The sequence below is a fragment of the Drosophila arizonae genome, chromosome 5, assembly GCF_054131065.1.
Source record: "Drosophila arizonae isolate 15081-1271.41 chromosome 5, UAZ_ARI_1.0, whole genome shotgun sequence".
In the NCBI taxonomy this organism is placed as follows: Eukaryota; Metazoa; Arthropoda; class Insecta; order Diptera; family Drosophilidae; genus Drosophila; species Drosophila arizonae.
The window spans coordinates 4823391-4847587 of NC_142925.1; the positions used below are offsets into that span (position 1 = coordinate 4823391).

The 24197-nt window shown below is 35.9% G+C and overlaps 4 protein-coding genes across 5 annotated transcripts; 1 reads left to right on the plus strand and 3 right to left on the minus strand.

Annotated features, from left to right (window-relative positions):
- Window positions 1-3: 3 nt before the first annotated feature.
- LOC149268386 (uncharacterized) lies at window positions 4-1311 on the minus strand. Its single transcript, XM_089470200.1, has 3 exons — window positions 1228-1311; window positions 855-1172; window positions 4-787 (listed from the first exon to the last, which is right to left on the minus strand). Exons 1-3 carry the CDS (start codon window positions 1288-1290, stop codon window positions 626-628), a joined length of 543 nt encoding a protein of 180 aa, XP_089326326.1. The 5' UTR covers window positions 1291-1311; the 3' UTR covers window positions 4-625.
- A 2023-nt stretch (window positions 1312-3334) lies between these two features.
- LOC149268387 (uncharacterized) lies at window positions 3335-9381 on the minus strand. Of its 2 annotated transcripts, none has more exons than XM_089470730.1 (3): window positions 9242-9381; window positions 3947-4264; window positions 3335-3884 (listed from the first exon to the last, which is right to left on the minus strand). In XM_089470730.1, the coding sequence occupies exons 1-3, from the start codon at window positions 9242-9244 to the stop codon at window positions 3723-3725; spliced, it is 483 nt and encodes a 160-aa protein (XP_089326856.1). In that variant the 5' UTR covers window positions 9245-9381; the 3' UTR covers window positions 3335-3722. The 2 variants fall into 2 exon arrangements, with proteins under 2 accessions (XP_089326856.1, XP_089326855.1); XM_089470729.1 differs by lacking the exon at window positions 9242-9381 and adding an exon at window positions 4320-5151.
- A 4261-nt stretch (window positions 9382-13642) lies between these two features.
- Window positions 13643-15196, minus strand: Gadd45 (Growth arrest and DNA damage-inducible 45). Its single transcript, XM_018013165.2, has one exon. It carries the CDS (start codon window positions 14732-14734, stop codon window positions 14246-14248), a length of 489 nt encoding a protein of 162 aa, XP_017868654.1. The 5' UTR covers window positions 14735-15196; the 3' UTR covers window positions 13643-14245.
- A 4196-nt stretch (window positions 15197-19392) lies between these two features.
- Window positions 19393-21809, plus strand: Adk3 (Adenosine kinase 3). The gene is made up of 4 exons (XM_089470533.1): window positions 19393-19744; window positions 19826-20045; window positions 20118-20273; window positions 20373-21809. The coding sequence occupies exons 2-4, from the start codon at window positions 19966-19968 to the stop codon at window positions 21232-21234; spliced, it is 1098 nt and encodes a 365-aa protein (XP_089326659.1). The 5' UTR covers window positions 19393-19744; window positions 19826-19965; the 3' UTR covers window positions 21235-21809.
- Window positions 21810-24197: the final 2388 nt, after the last annotated feature.

Below are 24197 nucleotides of genomic sequence, written 5' to 3' on the forward strand. Positions count from 1 at the left end.
TGGTGTTTTCTTATTTTTTGCTTACTTATATTTATTATGTATTTTAGCTGGGTCAATCGACTTTCTGACTGCACTCGGCTCGCAGAAGTTAAGCAGTAGTTGAGAGAGAGTGGATGGGGGAAGTCGAAAATCGAATTGAAACGAAAACTTGTAGAAAACAGAAGAAGAACAATTATGGAATAAAGTATTATCGAAAAGATCAATAAATAAAGATTACAAAATAGAGAGATTAGAGATTACAAATTTAGAGAGATAAAAGTGATTGAGCATTAGGTTCAATATATTTATATATGTATTTTGCATATACATATTATATGATCATATATGAAGTTCTTACGATGAAAATAGATTCTCTTGAAAAATATATGCACATCATATACAATATATATATGAGTTAAGAATTATACAAAAAAACAATATAGAGAGATCTATCATATCTAGTTGCAACTTAATTCGCTTTCCAGCTCCTATAATATTTATCTATTCATCCAACTATCTATATGTCCATCTATTTATCTATCTAACTATATATGTGCTCATCATGTTCATTACAATGGAACTTTTATTTTCAGTTTTTGCATTTAAATTTAATATTCCAATTTAAATTGATTTTTTAAGAACATAATTAATCGAAAATAAGATCCTGTTTAAAATTGAAATATATATTCGTGTACATGGAGGGGATTTTGTTGTGTTTCCAAGTGAGAAGCAGTAAATAGTCCCCAGATGGCATAGGTAATTTATAGTTCGAAATGTCCCAGTACATGTCCTTAATATATTGCATGCCCTGCATTAGATAGATAGCATAGATAGATCATATGATCAGTGAGCTAAACCGTTCGTCTCTTACTCACCGAAAGGGGACACGAATGGTTTATGTTTGTGAAGGGCTTGATGGCGTCATACAATATTTTCAACACTGGATGATTAGGTTTGCGTAAGTAGGCACAGAAGTCGATATCATATTCACCTAACCAGGGCTTGTAGCCATTTCCCCATACTTTCGTTTGCCAATGGAGCTCTAGTTGTTTGGCTGCCTTCAGAAAATTAATCGAAATGTTTAGTACGGTTTTGTTGCGGCTAATCGCACGAAGGCGACACTGATCGATGGTGGTCAAGCTTGGTTCGAGAGATCCACATTTAACATTTGTAAACTTCACACTGGCCTTTGACTGAAAAATAGAGATTGAAGATGATGGCAAAGGAGCTGGATTCAATTTTAATTACGTAAACATTTTCGATTAGAAGAGAATACAAAAGTATTATTGAAACTTTCCACTTAGGTGTCATCGTTCCAACGGGACTAACTTGACTGACAAATCCATAGAAATAGAATCGATTTAAATGCTATCAAAGTCAATTGAAGTTATAGAAATAATAATAATTATTATTTTTTTGCAACAATTATTATTTTAATGGCTCAATTCGCAATTGTATATACTAGATACATATAAGTCAATAAATTAAATATACAACATATATATGAGTTAAGAATTATACAAAAAAACAATATAGAGAGATCTATCATATCTAGTTGCAACTTAATTCGCTTTCCAGCTCTTATACTACTTATCTATTCTTCCAACTATCTATATGCCCATCTATTTATCTGTCTAACTATACATCATCACATTAAATATCTCTCACTTCATGCCATGTAAGTGCATTGAAGCTTCGACAATTTGAGTTTAGCTCCGAAACTTTCCGAATTGTTTCCTCTTATCATATTTGGCCGCAGACAAAGGAAGTTGCCCCAATGAACAGTTATAGAACGTTCTGATGCTAATTTTTTGCTGTTGGAATTGATTGTGTCGCCAGTTTGGCGGAGCGCACGAATCGCATTAAAAATGCGCATACGGCGGAGCCAACTTGAGGCGTAACTGGAGCAGCCAGCAGATGTATCTCATATGCAATTGAGATGGGAAAGATCCGTTAGATGCGCGGCACTTGCCGTACTGTGCGGGGCAGGTAAACTGAAGTCCGTGAGGTGCATAAATTTCGTATGCTTATGCGACAATCACACGGCAACAGTAACGGAGACAAAGAGAGAGCTAGAGTGGGAGAGGGAGAAACAGCGACATCGACACCTACAAAATCGTAGCAATTAGCATATAGACCAGACGAGCTGACAGCTTAGCTATTAACTGACCTAGCGTAACGTAGCGGTGGAACGGTAAAAAATAACCGTTGGACTATCATTTACAGTGCGATAGGCATCTGGGCGATTACGTGGCGTATGAGTAATGTACGTATGAGTAATATGTGTAATTGGCAATCGCACTGAGATGGGCGAATCAGTTCTAGCCATATATGGCCATGGCCACATCCGCCAAGAAGCTGCAGCCGCTGATAACAGTGAAAAGCGAGCAGCAAATCTTATCAGACATTAGAAAATGCCCATTTCCTCTACAACTGATGAGACACCGAGACACGAGACACACGACTTAAGAGCAAAGTACGCGTCAAGCATGACTCACGCTTTCAAATACGAATTTCAAATTCAACTCAGTTTAAAGACGAGCGCGCAATATTGCAGCAGTTGTACGAAAGGCTAATCAGCTGACAAATTAATTGCTAATCGCTAAACTCAAATGGCTGATGCAAGAGGCCAGCGACTAAATCATTGTCAGACGTCTGCCCTAAATTGGGTTTATGCCTGATAAGTTGGCCTTCGTACCATATTCCTAATTTATGTATGTATGTATGTATGTATGTTTGTATATACATATATATTTGGCTTGTCTAATGCGCAGTTACAATTCAGTTGTGGAGTAATTACGTGTAGACCTCTATGTATATATCGTATCAGCATTGATTTAAATATGAAATGCGCTGACATTTGAAAAAATAATCTAAAATATTAATAATTTTTTTAGAAAGCCAGCAAAATTCATTTCCTTGCAACTTTAAATTTCCCATTTCTGAAAATTTGAAACTAGAATATTGAGTCTATTCAAATTTTTCCTTTTCAAATTTGAATTTGTAAACTAGAATATTATTGCGTCAGATTTAACGAGGAGCAATGTTGTCAGTTTTTCAGTTTTAGAACAAGTTAAGTCCTTTTACTCCTTTTCTTTTAGATAAAAACAGAGTTCTATTTCTGATTACAGATCACAGATGAAATTAAACTAATTTACTAAAAGTAACATACATCAATTAAAATTAAAATCCATAATTTTTGGAGGGAGATAAACGAAAACACTGCTCAACGTTCTCATATTGGTGTCATTGGCACAACGTTAATTTAAAAATTCGCAAATTGAGCACTGTGGAAGCCAAATATATATGTATATTTATACTTTTGTTCAAGTATAATTAACATTATTGTCTTGTGATTATTTTTCTATCAGTTGAATCGGTGAAAATGCCATTTATCGATTTCCGCTTATTCATTAATTACATACAAAATCAAAAAACAAAATTTTAATGTAAAACTGATCCGTTTTCAATATTTATGGCAATGGCCAAATTATTTAATTGCATGAATACGCAACATACGTTTCTCATTGTCCATTGAACCGTTATTCCATTATGCAGAGTCTAAAGTATTTTATATTAGTATATTCTTTTGGTTCAGTTACTTTTATGATATACTCAAGTTAAAAAAAATCATAGCATTACAATGGAACTTTTATTTTGAGTTTTGAGAAACTCATATATGACAATACGTAATTGCATTTAAATTTGATATTTCAATTTATATTACTTTTTTAAGAACATAATCAATCGGAAATGAGATCCTGTTTAAAATTGAAATATATATTCGTGTACATGCAGGGGATTTTGTTGTGTTTCCAAGTGAGAAGCACTAAATAGTCTCCAGATGGCATAGGCAATTTATAGTTGGAGATATCCCAGTACATGTCCTTAATATAAAGCATGCCCTGCATTAGATAGATAGCATATATAGATCATATGATCAGTGAGCTAAACCAATCTTACTCACCGAAAGGGGACACGAATGGTTTATGTTTGTGAAGGGCTTGATGGCGTCATACAATATTTTCAACACTGGATGATTTGGTTTGCGTAAGTAGGCACAGAAGTCGATATCATATTCACCTAACCAGGGCTTGTAGCCATTTCCCCATACTTTCGTTTGCCAATGGAGGTCTATTTTTTTGGCTGCCTTCAACAAATTAATAGAAATGTTTAGGACGGTTTTGTTGCGGCTAATCGCACGAAGGCGACACTGATCGATGGTGGTCAAGCTTGGTTCGAGAGATCCACATTTAACATTTGTAAACTTCACACTGGCCTTTGACTGAAAAATAGAGATTGAAGATGATGGCAAAGGAGCTGGATTCAATTTTAGTTACGTAAACATTTTCGATTAGAAGGGAATACAAAAGTATTATTGGAACTTTCCACTTTGGTCTCATCGTTCCAACGGGACTAATTTGACTGAGAAATCCATAGAAATAGAATCGATTTAAATGCTATCAAAGTCAATTGAAAATGTAAAAATAATTTTTGTAAAATTTTGTTTTTTTTTTGCAATAATTATTATTTTAATGGCTCAATTCGCTAGTGTATATACTATACATATATGTCAATAAATTAAACGTTTTATACATTTTTTATATTATTTACAAATATTTAAATGATTTGCTTTAAAAAATAGGAAAGAAAACTGGGTTATGCAAAAAATGGAAAAACAAATCGAAATAATTGTTTTATAATGCTATACAAAATAATTATAAAGACTGTAAGGTGTTATCTTAATCCAGAACTTCATGCAGCACTGATTATAGTTTTTGGTTCGATTCCTCAATAATTCACATAACTCACTCAGTAATAAAACTCTCGTTTATAGTGCAAATACTTAAAAATAATTTCGCCAGCCTATTAAATACTTTCCATATATGGCGCTACTGTTCAGGTGGTTCCCCTCCTGTTTCGGTTGGGTCTTAGCTTGGCGCACTTGACTTTTTGTTTTTCCTCGGAACTGCGTCGTCTGATAAGGTCTCTAAGGTATACACATATACATATACACACACATATATGTCTAGTCTTTTTATTGCTGATATAAAATTTTCCGCGATTTGTTATTGTTATTGCGCTGTTGCTTATGGTTTTTGCTATTTATGCAGAATTTGTCAACATTTGCTTTTTTACCTTGAGCTAATTTTAGCTCTGCACCAAAGCTATTTTCGTACCTCTCCAGTTTATTTTTGTACATTCCTTACAAAATGGGCAAATACCATTTTGCCCGCCATTTACTCGTGTCACATGAAGTATGCGATTGCTGTCATTCAAAGAGAGGAGTTCGGGTTGCTAACCCCCTGGAGATAAGCGACCGTCAGTTGAGAGAATGTGGGTCTTTGTGGCGCCTTGAGCATGCCTTGCCCACCCAACCGGAGGCGTGAGACACTCGTTGAATACTCTCGCCCAGTATGACTGATAAGCTGATTAGATAAACGCCCATTGGCAGAGACGAGGGGCAATAGCCGTGCCATGTCTAGCGCATTCCGCGAATGTAGTATTTTGTTATGACATTTAATTGCAGTCGGCTGTAAAATACTTAATCTTAATGAAAGCTGAATTGTTTGTAAAAATAGCGCCATCGATGGCGACAGCTGAAACTATTCTTGGCATGGTTTTCCAGTTACCCATATTACTCATCTTGATGGTCAAGTGTGTTGTTATTGAGGTCTAGTTGAACGAGGTGCTTAAAAACATTTGTTTGCTTACTACTGTTGATTTTCCTAATGTTATTATTCGTATTAGTATAAGTGTGAGTATTAGTATTTTTTAAAATATTTTTTTTTTACATGTGCATATTTACAAAAAAATTTTATTATCATTATTTCAATGATATTATAATCATTTCTTATTTTATTTATCTATTCATTTTAATGATTATTCTCATGCTGATTATTGGCAATAATAATTTAATTTTTAATTGATTTGCACTTATTAGCAATATTTCTATAATTCTATAACACTATATATACAGATTCTTCTATTTAAAGACATAAAGGAGTCCTTTTATATACTCCCACGCCTGATCGACCACCGACAATATATAGTTCAGCAAGTAACTTGATTTATAGCGGTCATTGGCTGCATTGGCCACATTATTTATCGGCGTTTATATATATTATTGATTGGGTAATATCACTGTATTAATATGGCCTATTTGATGGTAAACATAATAAATATAATTGTTGCCACGCCACAGAAATAGACACATTTTATATGCTCCTGTGCCAAATACATCAGCGAAAAACGTGATCTGCTCGTTAGTCACATGTGGTTTATCACGTTTGCGATAAGCTAAACTAATGACAGTCGTTTCTGTATCGGGTACAGTTGCTGCTCACGTTCAAAAGCATAATTTGCATTTATTTCGAAATAAACCAGAAATGTCTATGTGTATATATTTTGTACTGCAATCTTTAAAGAAATAGCGAAATATGAAGAGAGCGAGGGCGAAAGATAAGATGATTAGAAGTTGCTCTTTAACCAGGTTCAAAGTCGCTTGTCACTCTTATATGTACTATATTTATGAATACGATTTAAATGAATCACATGAATTGGCAACTCTACAGGCAGCAGGCATTGATAATTTGAAAGACGATAAGCTTAACGCCTTTCGCTTTAGGTAGCTGCTAGGGGCGCTGAGTAACTATCAGCGGCAACAGTGCGTATGCTTGACATACATGCTTAAAAGTTTGCTTCAGTTGGCAAACACATAGATTGGCAACAGCTGATACATAAACATTAACGGTTGCTATGGCATTTAGGTTACTATACATACATACATAGATAGCATTCAAAACTAAATATAAAGAAAATACTTAGAAATAATGAGTACATGTTTAATTATGGTCAGCATTTGAAACCTGTTAAATTTTATACAAAATATGTTAAATACATTTTGATGAGTTCTGCGAGCTATGCTAATTCATGTTAGACAGCTAAATTTATCTAGAATTAACACAAAAATAACTGGATTTACTTTGAATAGGAATATTAAAAAGCTCTTGGCAAAGAGACCATAAAATTGAAATTGATTTATTATATGCAACATATATACAAATGTAGGCGTAGAACTATCGCGAATCAAAACAAAGCACCAAAAGAAATATACATTTTAGATAAAAAATATATACATGTGTTTTTTTTTTAGGTTTTCTTCTTCTTCTATTTGTAGAGCTCTACATATTGTTATGCTTATTTGCAGACGTAAAGCTTCGAAATTTGTGATATACCCCTTGACGTCATGAATATGCTTTCGTCACGGGTTCCCATGTGACGGGATATATATGTATAACCTAGCGTAGGTCTATATTGCTTAGATTTGAAATTCTGAATATTTATATACTACGAATTGACTCAATAATAAAATTTTGGTGTATAGTACTTCCCCTGTGCGATTCTTGGAAAATGTAGGTGAATTCTTTTGTTTACTTAGTATATTTTTGGCAAACGTATATTTACTGCAGCCCCATAAATGCTTTATATTATGACATACACAATCGGCACATATAGTTAGGTGTAAAAGTATGTGTATAAGCCGAGCATGTTGACAGTTTCCCGATGCACTTCATTAAGGAATATCGCTATAGCTTCATTAAACAAGGGCTTAATGTGACATAAACGTTAAAGTTTGAATTTAAATGCGGCCATTAAGTCGTATTTATACATCTCATAATATCCAGTCGATGTTCAGGGATGAGCTGCAATCTGTTCTGCTTGTTTGGGGAATAAGCAACAGCTAAATTTGACTTACGTGAGAAAGTTTTATGACATTGACGCAAGCTCTGCTTTCTGCCTGGCCGGACGACTGGAAGTTTCTTTTGTGGATGGGTGGCTTTGGGTGGCTCAGCCTGTGCTAACGGTAAACACGGTCACACGCTGCGTATGCGCAACGACTTGCGTAAGCAAACAGACAACGGCAACATGTGCACAATTCCTGCGATTGTTTTTCAAGAATTTTATAACGTTTCGTACGTTCAATAAAAAACGAATAAAAAAAAAAAAAAACAAAAACAAAACAGTCAAACGGAACTTTTACAGTTGCACATTGTTCGCTCGAAACGTGCTCGGGCATGTCGCACAACAGGTGGAAGCCCCCACCCAGAACCCTGAGTTGAACAGCCCTTGGCGCTCTCTATCTCGCAATATCGCTCTCGCTTTCCGTCTATCTCACTCTCAATCACTCTCTTAGTCTCTCTTGCAGCTTTTTGCACAATTCTTATCAGCAAACAATTCAAAGTTTCTTTGCTGCCTGGCACGCGCTGTACGAGCAAGTCGAAACAAGTTGAGTTGCGTTAGGTTGAGTGGAGATAACGATGCTATCGAAAATCAACTGTGAACGCCCCGTCGCAATTCTTGTGAAATTCAGCGCATTTATGTTAACTGACGCCGTCTCTGCAAAAAAAGCGCTCAAAGCGACCCCCAGAAGAGAAATCAATGGCAGCCCAATTAACTAAAACTAGTCGAGAGAATTGAAGTGGCTTGAGTGTGCGGACGAATACCCTGTAGACGGGATAATAGTTGTAATATGTGGACAAAATAACATTTATATTTAATAATAAACAAAATATTTCATAAGATTTAAGAATTGGGTAAAATTAAAATAATCTAAAACAAAAAAAAAAAAAAAAACAAAAAATTTGTATAGCAATTTCAGTCTTTAATTTTAAACTAATTTCATTAGAATTTCACATAACAGTGGTGTAATAAGCAGCGTATCAAATTTACCTCTATTAGTTGCCATAACAGCTGAGTTCACACAGTTATATTATGATAGGATACAAAAGAATAAAATTTTTTTTTTTTTAAGAATTGTTAAATTATATCTGAAGAGAGTCTTTGACATACATAATACATTACAACAGTTTAATAGTCTATATACTCTCTGCAATTCCAATTAAATTCCAGGGTATCAAAGATTAAATAATATAGCACGATCCAGACAGCAGACAACAAAGTGTGATTATTATATTTATGTATGCGAACACACGCATTTCACAAACGTAAACGTGGTGTTAATTCGGCTTTGTATGGGACGCCTCGTTTTTTTTATCGATTGGGTTTACTTACATGGTTGCTGAATTCAAACTATTTAATCTAGTGCACAGGTGCAATTGCGCTTCAGCGGAAAATCAAACAGAGCACACACAAAAAGTCTCTAAAATATTCATATTTGGCTTTATCATTGGCAGTTGCTGCTATTATCTTTCTAGCTCTGTCCCTGTTTTTATGGCTCCTGCGCTCTTGCTCTACTCACCATTATTTCGATGCGCAGTTCATGGTTGAAATTTTTCCGCAATGGATTGTTTGGAATGTGCAAGATATCTAATACAAATAGACTTTTGTTTCCAGGTCAGAGATCCGTTTCACTTGTTTACATAATGAATTTCCACAGAATTCGGAATACGGAATTCCATTTATATAGAGCAAACAAGCCAGAAGTCGAATAATTATGGTCAAACACTTTGTGTGTGTGTGTGTGTGTGGGAAATTCCATGCCTGACCTTGGACTCTTATTAGAGTGGGGCCACAATCTCTCTTACTGCAAAGTCATACTTACCAGGGCTTGTGTGTGCCTGATAAGGTCTTTTTGTCGTCTGTCTGAACTACTTTTCACTTTGTGATCTTCAGAAGAATGCATATACAAGTGCTAAATTGATTGAGTGAATTGCGAAATGGGTTTTGTCTGATTGATTTTCGAGAGAAATTTCTTCATATATAATATGCATATATGCACATACATATATACGTACATACATATGTATATAGAATGTCTGTGATTGCTCAGCACGCGCCTCGCATTGATTTAATTTCGTAAATATTTGAAAATTTACAGGGGAAATTTTGAGAAATATTTGTTTGTGGAAAGAATTGTATATTTTGGCGATATATATTATTAGCTAAGGGTTTTACATTATTTAAGTTTTACAATGCCCCAATATAGTCTGATATTGGTTGTTTGTGTAACTTAAGTAAATGTGTAATATTTGTTATTTCAATTTACAAAGCTTATCAGTTGTTAATTAAATGCATTTAAATGAGCTGCTTGAGTGAGTTTGTTGTTTTAATATACATATGTATGTATATATACATATATGTTAAAAGTTTACCTATTGCTTTCACGAATTTTCCATAAATAAACCATATCAATTTCCAAGCAATTGAAGTATTCATTCACATATATAGCACCCTTATAAAAAAATGTATACAGTGTCGAAAAATACCTCATAAAAAGTGAATGCACTTTCATAGTAAAAGCGATTGCAGGTATTATTTATATTATCTATATTATATTTGTTGGTTTATGGGAATCTCCGCTGCTTATTTTTCTGCTCTAGGCAGTATATTATGTAATTTATGTCTGTGTGTGTTTGTGTGAAACAACTGAACCGGTTATAAGCAGTATTCCATTCATCATATAACTATATTTCTCCCGCTCGAGCCCAGCGTGTCTCGTGCCCAGCGTCTCGTGTGTGTATTTGTGCGCAGCTTTGTGTCTGTGTAATCAATTGATGCGGCGCAGTGGAAAGGTTCAGAGCGGTTCAAACAAATACAATTAACTAAATATATAATCGTAAACAAATCACAAAAATATGCGTGCCAGCCAGCTGCTATATGATAAATTGATATGATATACTAAATTTTGGAAATTTTTGGAAGTTATCTGTGGGCATTGACACAAACAGATCAATTAATACCCGGTAGACGTCAGAAAAAAATGAAAAAAAAAAAAATAAAAATAGGTAAAAATAGGTTATTTATTTATGTATATATTCCATTTTCTTGGTTATATTTCTTGTTAAACTGAATGAGAAGCCAATTGATTGTGTTAAGTTTTTTTTAACTTTTTTTTTTGGTACTCGGTGAATCCCATTTACTGCAAAGTTGGCCAAATAATCAAAACAAACCTTCTTATCTAACTGCAAAAATGGGAGAGTTTCCATAGAAATTCCCAGCGATAACTCACTTGCCATATAATAAATATAATCCATGTTTAAGTGAATATTGATAAGCTCTGCTGTCTTTTTATTAGAGTATTATAAAGTCATATATAGTATATGTTTTTATGTGGAATAGAGGCAACGAGAATAATTCAGTTCAAGCGAATCTCGTGTATTTAAATAATATTATTCAATTACAACTAAAAACATGTTTGCGCGCGTAAATGGAAATCCGAATCAAAATAAACAATAACAAAATATAAATATGAAAAAAAAAAAAATATATATATATGTTAGCTGAACTGAAATCCAGTTTATTTAGTGAGTTTAAGTTTGAGCTATATTGAGTTGTATAGTTCAGGTTTGCTTCTAGGGTAGTCAGTGGGCAAACAGCTACCCCTCTCTCTAATTAGCGAGCTGGGAAGTTGAAAAGTTGTCGCTAAAACTGGAAACGGAGTGCTTTCAGCTAGCTAACGGATACATTTGAGAATATGCTAATTTATTGTTAGTTTGAGCTTGGCATGAACCGATGTGAAGCATTATGAATCGATATGAATCATTACCTTCGACGACATCTCCATTGTTTCTCATTAGACTTCGGTCGGGTAGCTATTAAGCTTAACGGATTAATTTTACTTGAAATTATGCTAATTTTTCACTGGTTGGGGTCAAGCTGTAAGCATCGATACTAATCGGTATTAATCGATATATATTTTTATGATTCATTGCCTTCAACGATGTCACCATTGTCGCTCATCATCTTTTCCGTTTGATTGTTCGCCTTGGCTCGTGTTCCCAGCACTCGTTTGTTTAAGTTTTTAAATTTTTTTTCTACTCATTCACGTCTCATGTGAATTGTGAACTACCTGAGCAAATGTTGCATTCACCATGCCCTCCTAAATGGTATTTGGCCTAGGATTTCCCCACTCACACAATATCTCGAGCTGTTCAATGAATGTTACTCATGACTTGGCAAAAATGCTTACTTAGAGTTTGCCTCAGCTGTGTTCTTTGGAATTAACGCAGCAGGTGTAAAGTACGCTGATGATCTACCTGTTCGTGCATGTCTAATATTGACTGAACAAACTGAACTGGCTGAGCAGCTGATTAACGGGCAATACAAACTACCAATGTAGCGCATTGTATAACTGATCAACGAACTGCACCTGATCAGGTGTAAGCGTCAATCTGGGCAAATTAGCAACGTTTTCGCTTCAAGCATGTAAGTTACTAATTAATGGGTTCATGTGAAATAGCATAATTGACTAAAGTATCTCTATAAAGTGTTACACTTAGGGTAAATAGATCCCTTTTAACGGTAGCAAATCTACATTAATTTCAATAATTCTTTGAACTTTTTCTCATAAATTAAGTTGCGTAATTTTTCATTTATAATTAACATATAGTTTGACTAGGTCCTGAAGAATATTATGTGATATGTATATAAATTATGAAAAAGTAAAAAACTGAAAACAAATGTATAAATATTATATAATCCTAAGAGAAATTTTATTTAGATTACAGTTAAAATTATATAAATTTAATAAAAAATATAAAGTAGGAAAAAATTTTTATTAATCATAAAACAAGGAAAATTCAATAAATAAACATGGCTAAGCATAAATAATACTAATATATGTGAATAATTATTATTTGTAATAATTTTTATTTTTTTTATTTTCTTTCTTATTTATTAAAATAATATAAGTTGACAAAAAAAAAAACCTTATTTATATATTTAAAATTTTAATTCAATTTAAAAATATATAAACTAGCATAAATGATTTCAATTGTTAATAATTTAAGATCATAATTTTATTATTATGCCTATACTTATATACATATGCAGATACACATCTGTCTCAAGCAAATTAATAGCCAATTATACCAATTTCATTGTTGTTTTTTTATTCTTTATTTTTTTTTTTCGATTTACAAATTGTCTCGAGTTTCAGTTTAGAGCTAACTGACCTATACAAGCTATACGTGGCTCTTAGCAACTCCCAAGATGATATGTTGCAAATTGTTGTTTTAGTTTTTTTTATTTCTGACGAGCTCTGCAAACAAATTTTTCCATGTATAATGGCACGAAGTCGCGCTGTCTGGATCGCTGGCATTGATTATATTAACATGTCTCTGACTGAAGCGTGCACGTAGAGTCCATATAAGGTGAACGTTTTAATTGGCCACTTTACAGCTTTGATTCAGACCATATAAGTGGTATATACACACATACACACATATGCATACATATATACCTGACTGTATGCATGCATGTATGTAAATGTGGCATATGCATAGGCTTGATAAGAGCGTGCCTATAAATGAGATTCAATGGGGGAATACCGCTGATAAAGCGCTTTAGATTTTGATTGATATTCTGCTGTGATTTCCGGACTTAAGGTGTTTCTATGATTTTGACGTAAAGAATTTGTCATTCGAATTCCAAATTGGCTGTAAAATAAAGAGCTGAAAATTTGTATAAATAAGAAGATTTGTAAGGTTTTCTTTTTCAAGTTTTTTATTTTCTTTTCAAAAAATTCTTTTCTTTAATTTGTGACTTAAAATTAAATAACATTTTTTTGTTGGTTTTTTTCAATGTTTTTTTCTTTTGTACAATTTCTACGCCATTATATGAAAAGCTAACATAACAAAACTTTAACTTTAACATACAAATTACAATATTTTTTTTTTTACATATTTTTTTTAATAGAGTGTATTACAATTTATGCGTAAATCTGTTCAATGCGAACGAAAAATTCGCCATTATCAATAATCTCTCTCAGTAAAAAAAAAAAAAAAAAAAAACCAGCAGCTTGTCACGCGCTTAAACGTGTGCCGTTGTGTTGGTGTATTGCTGTATTGGTGTATGGTTGTATTGGTGCCAGATCCAAGAGAGTGGGAGCTTGAGAGAGTGCATGCACTTCCGCAGCAGCTGTTTTGTTGTTGCTGCTGCAGCGGCTGTTGCTGCTGCTTGTTGCTTTTTCTGCTGCATTCTCGTCTGCTCCAACGAAGGTCGTTGTCGCCATCAATTGCCTCTCTCTATCTCTCTCGCTCGCCCTCTAGCATAATTCAACGTTTTGCAGCTACATTAGCTTTCGCTGCTCCTCCTGCTTCTATATACACTTATACATATGCATATATATATGTTGTATTATATGTAATTGGAATATGTCCCAACGTCGGTTTCCGCAGAACTCTCCAAACGTTCGGGTACATTAACCTTGTCTTAACTGGTTGCTTGTTTGATTTAAACCCATGTTTAGCCCCACTGTGACGGGCTGTTCAACTCATAGCTTCTGCCATCTCTCCGAACGCGCCTACACCGCGGGCAGCTGGACAATGGGATGCTGGGGCGCATCCCAATGTGCCTCGCAGTAGTCGACCAGTTGATTTTCGGCCTTGTTCAGCTGCTCCTCGTTCTGCTCGCCTGCCCAGGTCTTTTGAATCAGGCAGCATGACTCGATGCTTTCCTGGCCCAGAATCCGGCTCAGCTTGGTGGCGTCGTCCACCTTGATGACATAGATATCATTCTCATAGCAGAACGCCTCCAGCAGCACCTCGTGCATGTGTGTGGCCGAATCACCATCCTTAGGCACGGCCATCAGGCAAAACAATGAACCCTCTGGTGATTTGGATAGGGTATTGATCGCAGCCGAGAGGCCGACAATCACGCGAGCCTCCGATTGGGCACGCAGCAGAGCCGTTTTAACGGTACGTCCGATGGGCATGGCACACTCGGTCAGCTCCAGGCTGTTGTTGTTGTGGCTGTGATAGTGATGCATGTTGGCTGATTCCTCAACGACCATATTGGAATTGTTGTTAATCTCTTCTGATTTTGTCACTTGAGCTTGAGCTTCAGCTATTTTTGTAGCTTCTATTTGCACTTTTTGTGTTTGCGTAACGCACACTTTGTCTCGGCTTGGCACTGCTTTGTTTTTCTTGTGGTTGCTAATGTTATTTAGCGTTAGTCAATTTTTGATTAGCTTTGAATTGTTTTTTGTTTGTGTTTTTATGGCTTGGCAATTTGCGCTATATTAACTTTTGCTTATGAAATTCTTTTCACGTTGACGTTGTGCGCTTTGAAATCCGTTCAACCGTTTCGCTTGTTGCCTGTTTCAATTTTGATTTTCAATTTCACAATGAATGCCAAACGATAGCGACGGCTCGCTTTTATAGCAACGCTCTCGCCGCGTACGAATTTCATAAGAGCAGAGACACGATTGAACATGTGCTGACGCTTGCTCTCTCTCTCTCTCTCTGGCCCAATGGCTGAGTAGAGCTTTTTTCGAATTTTTTCACGCAGCAGACAGCCGGCGTACTTGCTCTCACTCTCGTTCGCTCTCTCTGAAAGTGTATGTGTATACATATGTGTGTGTGTGTGTGAGTGCTTTATTCCAAGTAATATTTCGCTTGACACCTCCGTTCGCGCTCTAAATTTGAAGCTTCAGCAATTTTTTTTTATGCCTTTTTGTTGCTGGCTTTTGCATGGATGCCGCCAAAGATTTCCGTTAATTTTGGCAATTAGCAAAGTTTATTTCGTGCCTCTTCTGTGGCTTTTATTACGCACTGCAGCCGCTTACCTTGCCCTTTTAGCTCAAACTCATCTCGTCTCAATGCCGCTCTTTGGGTGCGCGCTCTGAGCACAGCTTGAGTGCATATCTATATGATAGTGTGTGTGTGTGTGCATATCAGTTGAATGTTCGTTCGAACTTTTACTCTCAATGAATTGCCTTGATATCGAGCAATCTTTTTTCGTTGAATTCGTTAATGATTTTAAATTTCCCTAAAAATTCATATTGTCACACATTCTTTTGGGGAAAATTCAGCTAGCTGCTCAGTTCGTGTCAATTTATAGCCCATTTAACGGTAATCATCAATTTTCAGCATTCGCTTTTCACGCGAACTCAAGCTGATGGCTGGTCATGCATTTGGCTATGCGCCAAAGTGGTCAACAGGTCGTGCCAAATGACTCAAAGGCAGCATAATAATGTTTATGCTTAAGTCGATTACAAACATACATACGTGCATGTATACACATATGCATATGCATATGTATGCAGAGCTGACGTCAAATTGGGTCCGTGGCGCACGTTGCGTATACTTGATGTCTGTGCGAAAGTGTTTTGCTGTCTCATTGTTTAATTAATGAGCGCGCGACAAGCACATAAAATTGTGTTTGGCATTGTTATTGCTGTTGTTGTTGCTGTGTATGTTTTTTCGCTTGAAACTTTAGTGAATGAATACCAGTCCAGGGGGTAAATACGTGCACATGGGAAACCAGCCAATAAAACAAAAAAACAAAAAAAAAAAATCAAACACCAAAAAGACACTAAAATATATATTGTTTGTGATGATGCATTTGTTAAATTTATATAGACGCGTATAATTCAGTTTCAGGAACTACTATGCATTGAGCACAGCTGCCTCATCTGGCAATTGGCATCAATTGAAAGTCTGTCAAGCGGCAGTTCATTTACCGTTATGGCGTTGGCGTTCACATGTTTTTTTTTTTCATGGCTTCTTTTGCACTTTTTTTTATGAATTATTTTGTTATTTTGCATTGGATTTTGTGGTGCGAGCATTTTTTGTATTTATGCTGAGCGTTGTTTTTTCAGAATAATATTTTTGTAATTAGCCTGACCTGACCAAAGGCACGTACATATGTATATACAAATAAATGAAATACAATATAAAATATGCAAAAAATCATGTGAAATTCAATTGATGAGGTAAAGTTATACACATTTAGGTTGAATGTACGACAACTTAGAAGTGATTTGCGTATTTCTTGGAAGTCACCAAGGAATTTATTTTGTTTCACTTAGGCCAGCTATAACTCTAGCTGCCTTCCTTACCAAAAAACCAAGGCGAAATTAAGTTCCCACATTAAACAGCCAAGCCAATCAAGTTTAATGAACTTCTTGGAAAAACAAAATTTATAATTTGATGTGCAATATGTGTTGAACTCAATGAACTGTCCGTAAACAAATATGAAAAAAGTGCATAGAGAAAAGGGTTTAGTTGGCATTTTTGGGGCAAGCGGTTAATCACCCGGTATATCTTCCATACATAAAGATCTGCTCGAAAACACTGACCTATCTGAAGTCTAAATATAAATATTGTTAACTTGCTGCGCATAAACAACGAAAAACACGGCTTGCAAATTTTCGCCTAGCTCAGCTCAAAAATACAATTGAGGCGTAAGAAACAATAACAATAACAAGGAAAAGAGAACAGCAAATGGAATACTATATTTATACTTATATATCTTGGATCAGGCCACAGAATTTGCGCGCCAATTTTGTATGGCCAATGAACTTCAGCCACGCCTCAGTGTTGTTGACGAACGGTAAAGTGCACTACAACAACAATTACAGTGAACTCTACTTTAAAGTGCAGTCAAATTAAGCAACTGTATTTTCGTGACAGATTTGCCCCCAAAATAAAAAATAAAGAAATTAAAAATTTTTTTAAAAATATATTTTGAGCCCAAAGCTTTGTTATTGTGAACGGGTGAATTTTTATTTTAAGCACATGTTGTTTGTATTTCAAAATAAATTATATTATTTATGTATATCATAAAGGCTTTCAAAAAATGTCAAGAAAATTTTATTTATTTATGAGAAGTTTCTTGATGCTTTTTATATTATTTATATGTTTTTTTTTTTAAACTTTTATATTATATTGCTTATTTTTTTTTTTAATTTTATTTATTTATTTTTTTTTTTGAAGCATGACCCATATGTTGCTTTTTTTTTTTAAATTAATTAAAAGTGTATATTATATTTTATTAACAAGTCGTTGTAGTACACAGGCAATTTTTGTGTGGTATATTTATTGATATTTTGAAATTTTAAGATTTTAGCCAAGTTAAGACTTCTTCCTGCTGAACATTCTAGATATATAAGTAATTCGTTGTATATACTGCATATTTTAATCTCGAAATTTCCTTTGCAATAGAAGCAATATAATGAAAATAGTACATTAATTAATCCAATTAGTCCATAGACTATATTCATGTTAAATTTCCTGATGGATGCGAAATAAATATATGAAAGAAGGTAAAGAAAAACACATATCGGATATCACTGTAGTTGAGTTTCAGTTACATGCGAATAACTCATGATGCACAATGGAAAATAGGTCGGGGCTTCGCATAGCTTCTACCTGTTCGGCTTGGCGTATTGACTGCTACATGCCACACCGAAACAAGTGGCCGTCGCATGGCTAATGATGGAATTCTCACATTCGCGCTGAGTCATGCCGCTCAACTAAAAATATGTTCGACATGACTCAAAATACCAAATCTTGTCACTCAGCGATGGACTGGCCGGTGCATGGCTGAGGCAGAAAACAGGTTTACTCGAATTCCCTTTAAAATACACACACACACACACGCGTATACACACCTATACACCAACGCTCAATGTACATACGTATTTTTATGGATCCATACCGATATGGAAGGCAAGTCCAAAGGTCGATTGCAATACCTGACGCGCTTTGCGTTCGCTTTGACTGAGTCGCGTTTCCACTCACGTGCGCTGCTTCAAGACCAGTTAAGAGCGCCACTGTGAGAGTTTAAAGCCTGGTCAAGTTTTCAAGCTGCAATTATGTATGTGCAAGATATGTGTTTAAGGGGAATTTCTTAGTATTGGGTAAACCCCAGAGCAGAATGAGGTTGAATGCTTTATGATAAGACCCAATGTCTTGAGATGCAGAGATGCCAGAGACTCTTTTTATCTACGCACAGTTTCTGTACTTTTTCGCTGCACACAAAAAAGAAAACGGTTTGTGTATGCATATGAAAAAAGTTCCCCCAAATGATTGAAGCGCATATTTGCAGGGGATTGGGGATTTGTTATCGTATAAAAAACTAAAAATATACTACTCTGCGTGGTAAATCCCAAAGAGATTGTAGATTTCATTATAGTATTTAAATTTCCATTTATGAAAATGATAATATATTTGGAGTTTTATTGTAGAAGATTAGTGTAAGCTCCTAAACTAATTTCTTATATATAAAGGCAATTTAAAAAAAAAAATTATGGATTTACATTCAAGAATAAAATTTTTATTAGGATGTTTTCTTATAGTTAGCTTTCTTGAAAACTTGAAATAGAAATTCAATTATTTTTTCACCAACATTATTATTATTATTTTTTAAATATGAGCATTTTCAATATTCATCGAATATTTCATTCTAACTTTTCAATAACCACAAGAAAAATTTCCCTGTGGCTCAAGTGCTTTAAGCTAAAATTTCCTATTTTTGTATTTAAATAAGCAACCATCAAGCATTTCTAACGGATTTTTTCCACTTTAAGCAAGTTGGCAGCACATTTCGCTCACAAAAGCTCAAGGTTAAGTCGAAAGCTTTTGCTTAGGCATTTGTTTTGCCGGTAAACGAACAAAGCTCTGCTGCTTCTTATACATAAACAAATGCCAGCTAACAGCTGACCTTATGCGAAATCAGTGTTGAATAAGACCCGAAGCAGAGACTCTTTTTTGCACGTTGCGGAATTGTATTATTCTAATACCAACAATTATTGTTATAATAGAGCAATTTAACGCATACCTGATGTTTTTCAATTTGAACTTTAAAAGGCGGTACAGGGTGACTCATTAGAACAAATCCCACATTGTCTGGTACGGTGAAAAGCTCTGTGATGTAATCAAAAGACCGCACGAAGAACGAAAAGAAGTCGAAGAAAAAGCAGCCAAAAATCTAAAAATATGACCACCAACAACAACAACAACAATACCAACAAGAACAGAAGCGAAACAATAAACGAAGTTTCAGACCTTTTCTTTGTGTGAGTTTCAAAGTAATTCAGCATGGGAATGGAAGTACATATACAATTATATATATGGTATATACATATAAATACTCACAGCGAAACCGGCTCGAGCATTCAGTTCGTCGCTGGCTGACGGAAGTGACGGAACCGCCAGAGCAGCGAAATTTTTGAAATAGAGCGCGGCCTTCAGACATTGGAGAGGGGAAATTTCGTTTGTTGAATCGATTTTAAATACAATGGAGTACCTGCAATCTGTCTATGAGAAAATCTTTGGAGCCGATGAGCCCTCAGATGCCGCACAAATTAGTTATGATACGTGAGTATGCGTGATCGGGATTTTCCCCACTGGAAATTGACTAAATGTAAATTGATTTCAACTTCTGGGCAGGCCCCGCAAGGTCGTTTGCTTCGGCAATGTTCTACTGGATCGCACTGTGAAGCTAGAGGAGCCAGAGCTGCTGCAACGCTATGATCTGAAGCTGGGCTCCAAGGGCGAAATGGATCTGGAGCAGCTGAACAAAATTGCCGCAGATGCAGCTAATGGGTAACTCATTCTCAGACAGTTGCTAATTGAAATAAGTATATATTTCTATATTTTTGTATGTTTTTTTTTTTTTTTTTTTTTTTTTTTTTTTTTTTTTAGCTCCATCTGCTTAATCAATCCAGGCGGCTCCGCATTGAATACGGTGCGTATTCTGAAACAGCTCGGCACAGATGCCCAGTTCTTTGGCTCGATTGGCAGCGACAAGCATGGAGAGGAGCTGCGCTCCCTGCTGCTGGAGCGCGGCATCGAGGCCCGCCTGCAGGTGGTTGACGATGTGCATACGGGGCAGTGTGTGTGCCTCATGTACAAAGACAGTCCCACGCTCTACGCCAACATCGGCGCATCCGCCCACTTCTCTGTTCAAGAGCTGAAGCGCGCTGCTTTGCATGACACACAAAGCTTTTTGCGACCCATTGAGCGTAAGCAAATTCTTTATGTGGAGGGCTTCTTTGTGCCGTACCGTAAAGAGGTCTGTGGCTATATACTGTTGCACCTGGTGCGGGAGCGTCGTTATCTGGCATTGAATCTCAGTGCTCCCTACATAGTGCGCCAGCATCCGGAGGAGATGCTGCAGCTGGCGCGGCGAGCGATGTTCATATTCGGTAATCGGCAGGAGTTTCAGGAGCTGGCCGAGGTAGCCGGCTGTGAGACCGTGGAGAAGCTGGCCCGCCAGCTGCTGGAGTTGGGCCAGCCCAAGATCCTGCTAATCACAAACGGCGATGCAGGAGTGCAGCTAGCCACCAACTATGTGGCAGAGCGGGCACCACCCGGCGATTTGCGATTCGAGGATTTCAGAGCACAACGCGCCGAGCAGCTGGTGGATGCCACAGGAGCTGGCGATGCATTTGCTGCGGGCTTCCTGCACGCCTGGCTGGAGAAACGTTCGCTGACCGAGTGCGTCCGTTTGGCCAGCAATATCGCCTCCAAGGTGGTGACTCAGGTGGGCTGTAATCTGCCGTAGCTCGCATCCGGAGACCCTCATACTTTATGAGATGTGGGTCAGACAAAGAGAAACTCAGCGACACCAAAGTAGGCCCTCATTGCACCAATATTATATAATATAGAGATGTATATATGTATACGAATATGTACATATGTCTGTGTGTACATATGCTTCTGTACTTAGTTCCTTCTGTAGCGACAATGCACTCAGTGAGTAATCTATTCGCTCGCTCGGTTGAAGCAACATCAAGCAGAAAATATTTGTAATTTAAAATAAAGCAACTATGAATATGTATTTCCATAAAAAATAAGGTGACAAATGAAATATTTTTTCTTTATGACTAATTAGAAATCATAACTAATCATTTTTAAGAAACTACACAGAGTAAGTACACGGTATAAATATATACAAATTATTATTTATTAAACAACCATTACTATTTTTAATGTTTTTGTTATTGTATAATGAAATTTTTATCATATCTGACAAAGATTCTCAAATTATTCTACTTGGGCACTTAAGGCAACTAATTTATAACAGTGCCGGCAAAAAAAAAAAAAAAAAAAAAAAAAAAAAGAAAAAAAAAAAAGAAAGCAAGCGAGATACAGATTAACTATATATGTACATTACTATATGTATTAATATCATACATATCTATTTATACGCTCTCAGATAAAACTGCTGAAATATTAATAAGATATGACTATATAAAATTATTATATATAATTCTATATATTTTAATTAAATTAGATACATATGTTATATTTATTTATTTTTATTATTTTTTAAATGTATAGAATACTAATTTAGAACAAAAATATTTTAAAACATATTTTAGACATTCTTATCAGCATTGTTATTTTTCTACACATATACATATATACCTAGGACTACATATATACCTAGGACTATGAAAATACATAAAAATATATATATTGAAAATTATGTTTATATATTAAAATCAAATCGTTTGCTCCTGTTAAATTTATTACTTTTTATAATTTTTTCCATTACTATATTGTGTAAAATATATTAATTTATATAGAGCTCAAGTTTCAGCAGTATGCAGTCATTATCTCAAGGCCAATTTGGGAGCGAATTGCAACTTTGTTTTTTGCTCTTAGAGAAATGTGTGTATATACATTTTACTGCATGGTTTTATTTTGTGTAAACAATCACATCGCATTATCTTATGTTGACTTATTCACGGGCTGCCCACATCCATAAGTCAGAGCGGGATATGATGACATAGCTCCAAATCTAGCATGTCTAGATATCATCAAAGCGAATGTTTCATTGTTGTTGTTTATCTGCGAAGGGGGGGATTGCTCGCAATCGCCATTAGAATTGGAATTGAAGGCGGTTCGGTTCGGCAGTCGGCAATCGGCATTGGGACTGTGGCAGCAAGTCACACGTGTTTGCAAATCGTTAACAAAACTAAGCCGTATTAGCCAGGCTGCTTGACTCGTTCTTGTTAAAAAGGGGGGCCAGAACAGAGAGTGTCTTGGAACAGCTGATGCAAAGGCCAACTGAGAGCTAGAGGTGGACTAGAGATGTGGTATGAAGGGGAGAATATATACATATAATTTGAAAAGTAAAAGGTGAAAAGCAGTAATAAATACATATAATAATAAAAATAAAAAAATTTGCAGCAATAACCCTTACAATATTGATTGTCTTATTTTTTTTATAAAAATAAAATTACAAAGTAAATAAACAAGTTCACAAAACAAATAAATTTATCAAAAATCTATTCGTATATATACAATAATTTAAATATATAAAAAACTAATTAAGTGCAGTAGAAAATTGATTCATTTTAGCCTATCGAATTTTACGCACGATAGTTCACGCCATTTGCCCATCTCTAGTTTTGCAATTTACGCCCAACAATAGACCAATGCCAAATTAGAAGCTTAGCAAAACAATTTCAGCTTTCTAGGCAATTCTCTCATTATCTCTCGCTCTCTTTCCATCTACCTCCTGCACTTTACCTTTCTCTCTCTCTCTCTCTCTCTCTCTCTCTCTCTGCCTAGCTGTATACTGTTTCTCTGATTCTTTCTCACCCTCTCTCTCTCTCTCTTTTTCACTCTCATCAAGCAAAAATAAGCTACTGTGAGCTGCTTAATTGGCAAAAAGCTGCTTAGCTATCGCCCACTAGAATTGTGTTAAAGTCAATATTGACACGCCCACACAATTGCGGGCGTCCATCGAAAGAGGAGGCGGCTGCTGAGTTGCCACACTTAAGCAGTGCCTCCATAAGGGACAGACGAATCCTTTAAATCACAACGGAATTTGCTGTTAATTGCTTGATATTAATTTTATACAAGTTCAGCTGCAAATCGGAGCCCGGAGCCGCAGCCAAGCAGCTGAGAGTATACGTAATTAATGTCAGTCTGTGGCTTATAGGGTTAACAGGACGAGGACCAAGCTTGTGTGTGTGTGTGCTGTCCTTTGATGTGTGTGCTCCATTGTGCTGCTGCACAAAATGTGATAATTAAATGTCGTCCATTTGGCTGAGCTTAGCTTTTAATTTATAATAAATTCTGGCTGCTGTTTCAAAATGCATTTTTCGACCAGATACTTACGTCCTTTGGTTGTCCTTTGATTTATGTGCAGCGCCTTGCATGAGCAGCTGTAACTGACATTGCATGTTGCCTGGCAGCGGAGTGGGCAAACTGCGGTCTGCTGCCTGGCCTGGTCTGGCCTCGCCCTTAGTAATGTTTGCACAAAATATTGCGCATACGCCACAGACGCCCACACACACACACGCAGGCACTTTTTCGGCTTGAGCATTTGGCTTTGTCCTTTGCCTTTTTGCGGCATAACGCGCGGTTAAGTGGCCATAATGTGTGCCTTTATGGGCTTGGTCTACCCCAAGGTCCTGTTCCAGTGCCGGCTCCTGTGCCTGTGCCTGCGCCTTTGCCCAGGTCTTATTTTAATTTCCCGCCGTATTTGCTGAGCTGGCATTGTTGTTGAAT

What these genes read in the sequence shown, in the direction of transcription:
- LOC149268386 (XM_089470200.1), bottom strand. Translation starts at nt 1,290, where the DNA reads ATGACACCTAAGTGGAAAGTTTCAATAATACTTTTGTATTCTCTTCTA. An exon ending in TTCTAATCGAAAATGTTTAC is followed by an intron (nt 1,173 to 1,227) that starts GTAATTAAAATT and finishes TCTATTTTTCAG; the next exon opens with TCAAAGGCCAGTGTGAAGTT. An exon ending in ACCATTCGTGTCCCCTTTCG is followed by an intron (nt 788 to 854) that starts GTGAGTAAGAGA and finishes TATCTAATGCAG; the next exon opens with GGCATGCAATATATTAAGGA.
- LOC149268387 (XM_089470729.1), bottom strand. Translation starts at nt 4,382, where the DNA reads ATGAGACCAAAGTGGAAAGTTCCAATAATACTTTTGTATTCCCTTCTA. An exon ending in TTCTAATCGAAAATGTTTAC is followed by an intron (nt 4,265 to 4,319) that starts GTAACTAAAATT and finishes TCTATTTTTCAG; the next exon opens with TCAAAGGCCAGTGTGAAGTT. An exon ending in ACCATTCGTGTCCCCTTTCG is followed by an intron (nt 3,885 to 3,946) that starts GTGAGTAAGATT and finishes TATCTAATGCAG; the next exon opens with GGCATGCTTTATATTAAGGA.
- Adk3 (XM_089470533.1), top strand. Translation starts at nt 19,966, where the DNA reads ATGGAGTACCTGCAATCTGTCTATGAGAAAATCTTTGGAGCCGATGAG. An exon ending in GCACAAATTAGTTATGATAC is followed by an intron (nt 20,046 to 20,117) that starts GTGAGTATGCGT and finishes ACTTCTGGGCAG; the next exon opens with GCCCCGCAAGGTCGTTTGCT. An exon ending in GCCGCAGATGCAGCTAATGG is followed by an intron (nt 20,274 to 20,372) that starts GTAACTCATTCT and finishes TTTTTTTTTTAG; the next exon opens with CTCCATCTGCTTAATCAATC.
- Gadd45 (XM_018013165.2), bottom strand. Translation starts at nt 14,734, where the DNA reads ATGGTCGTTGAGGAATCAGCCAACATGCATCACTATCACAGCCACAAC.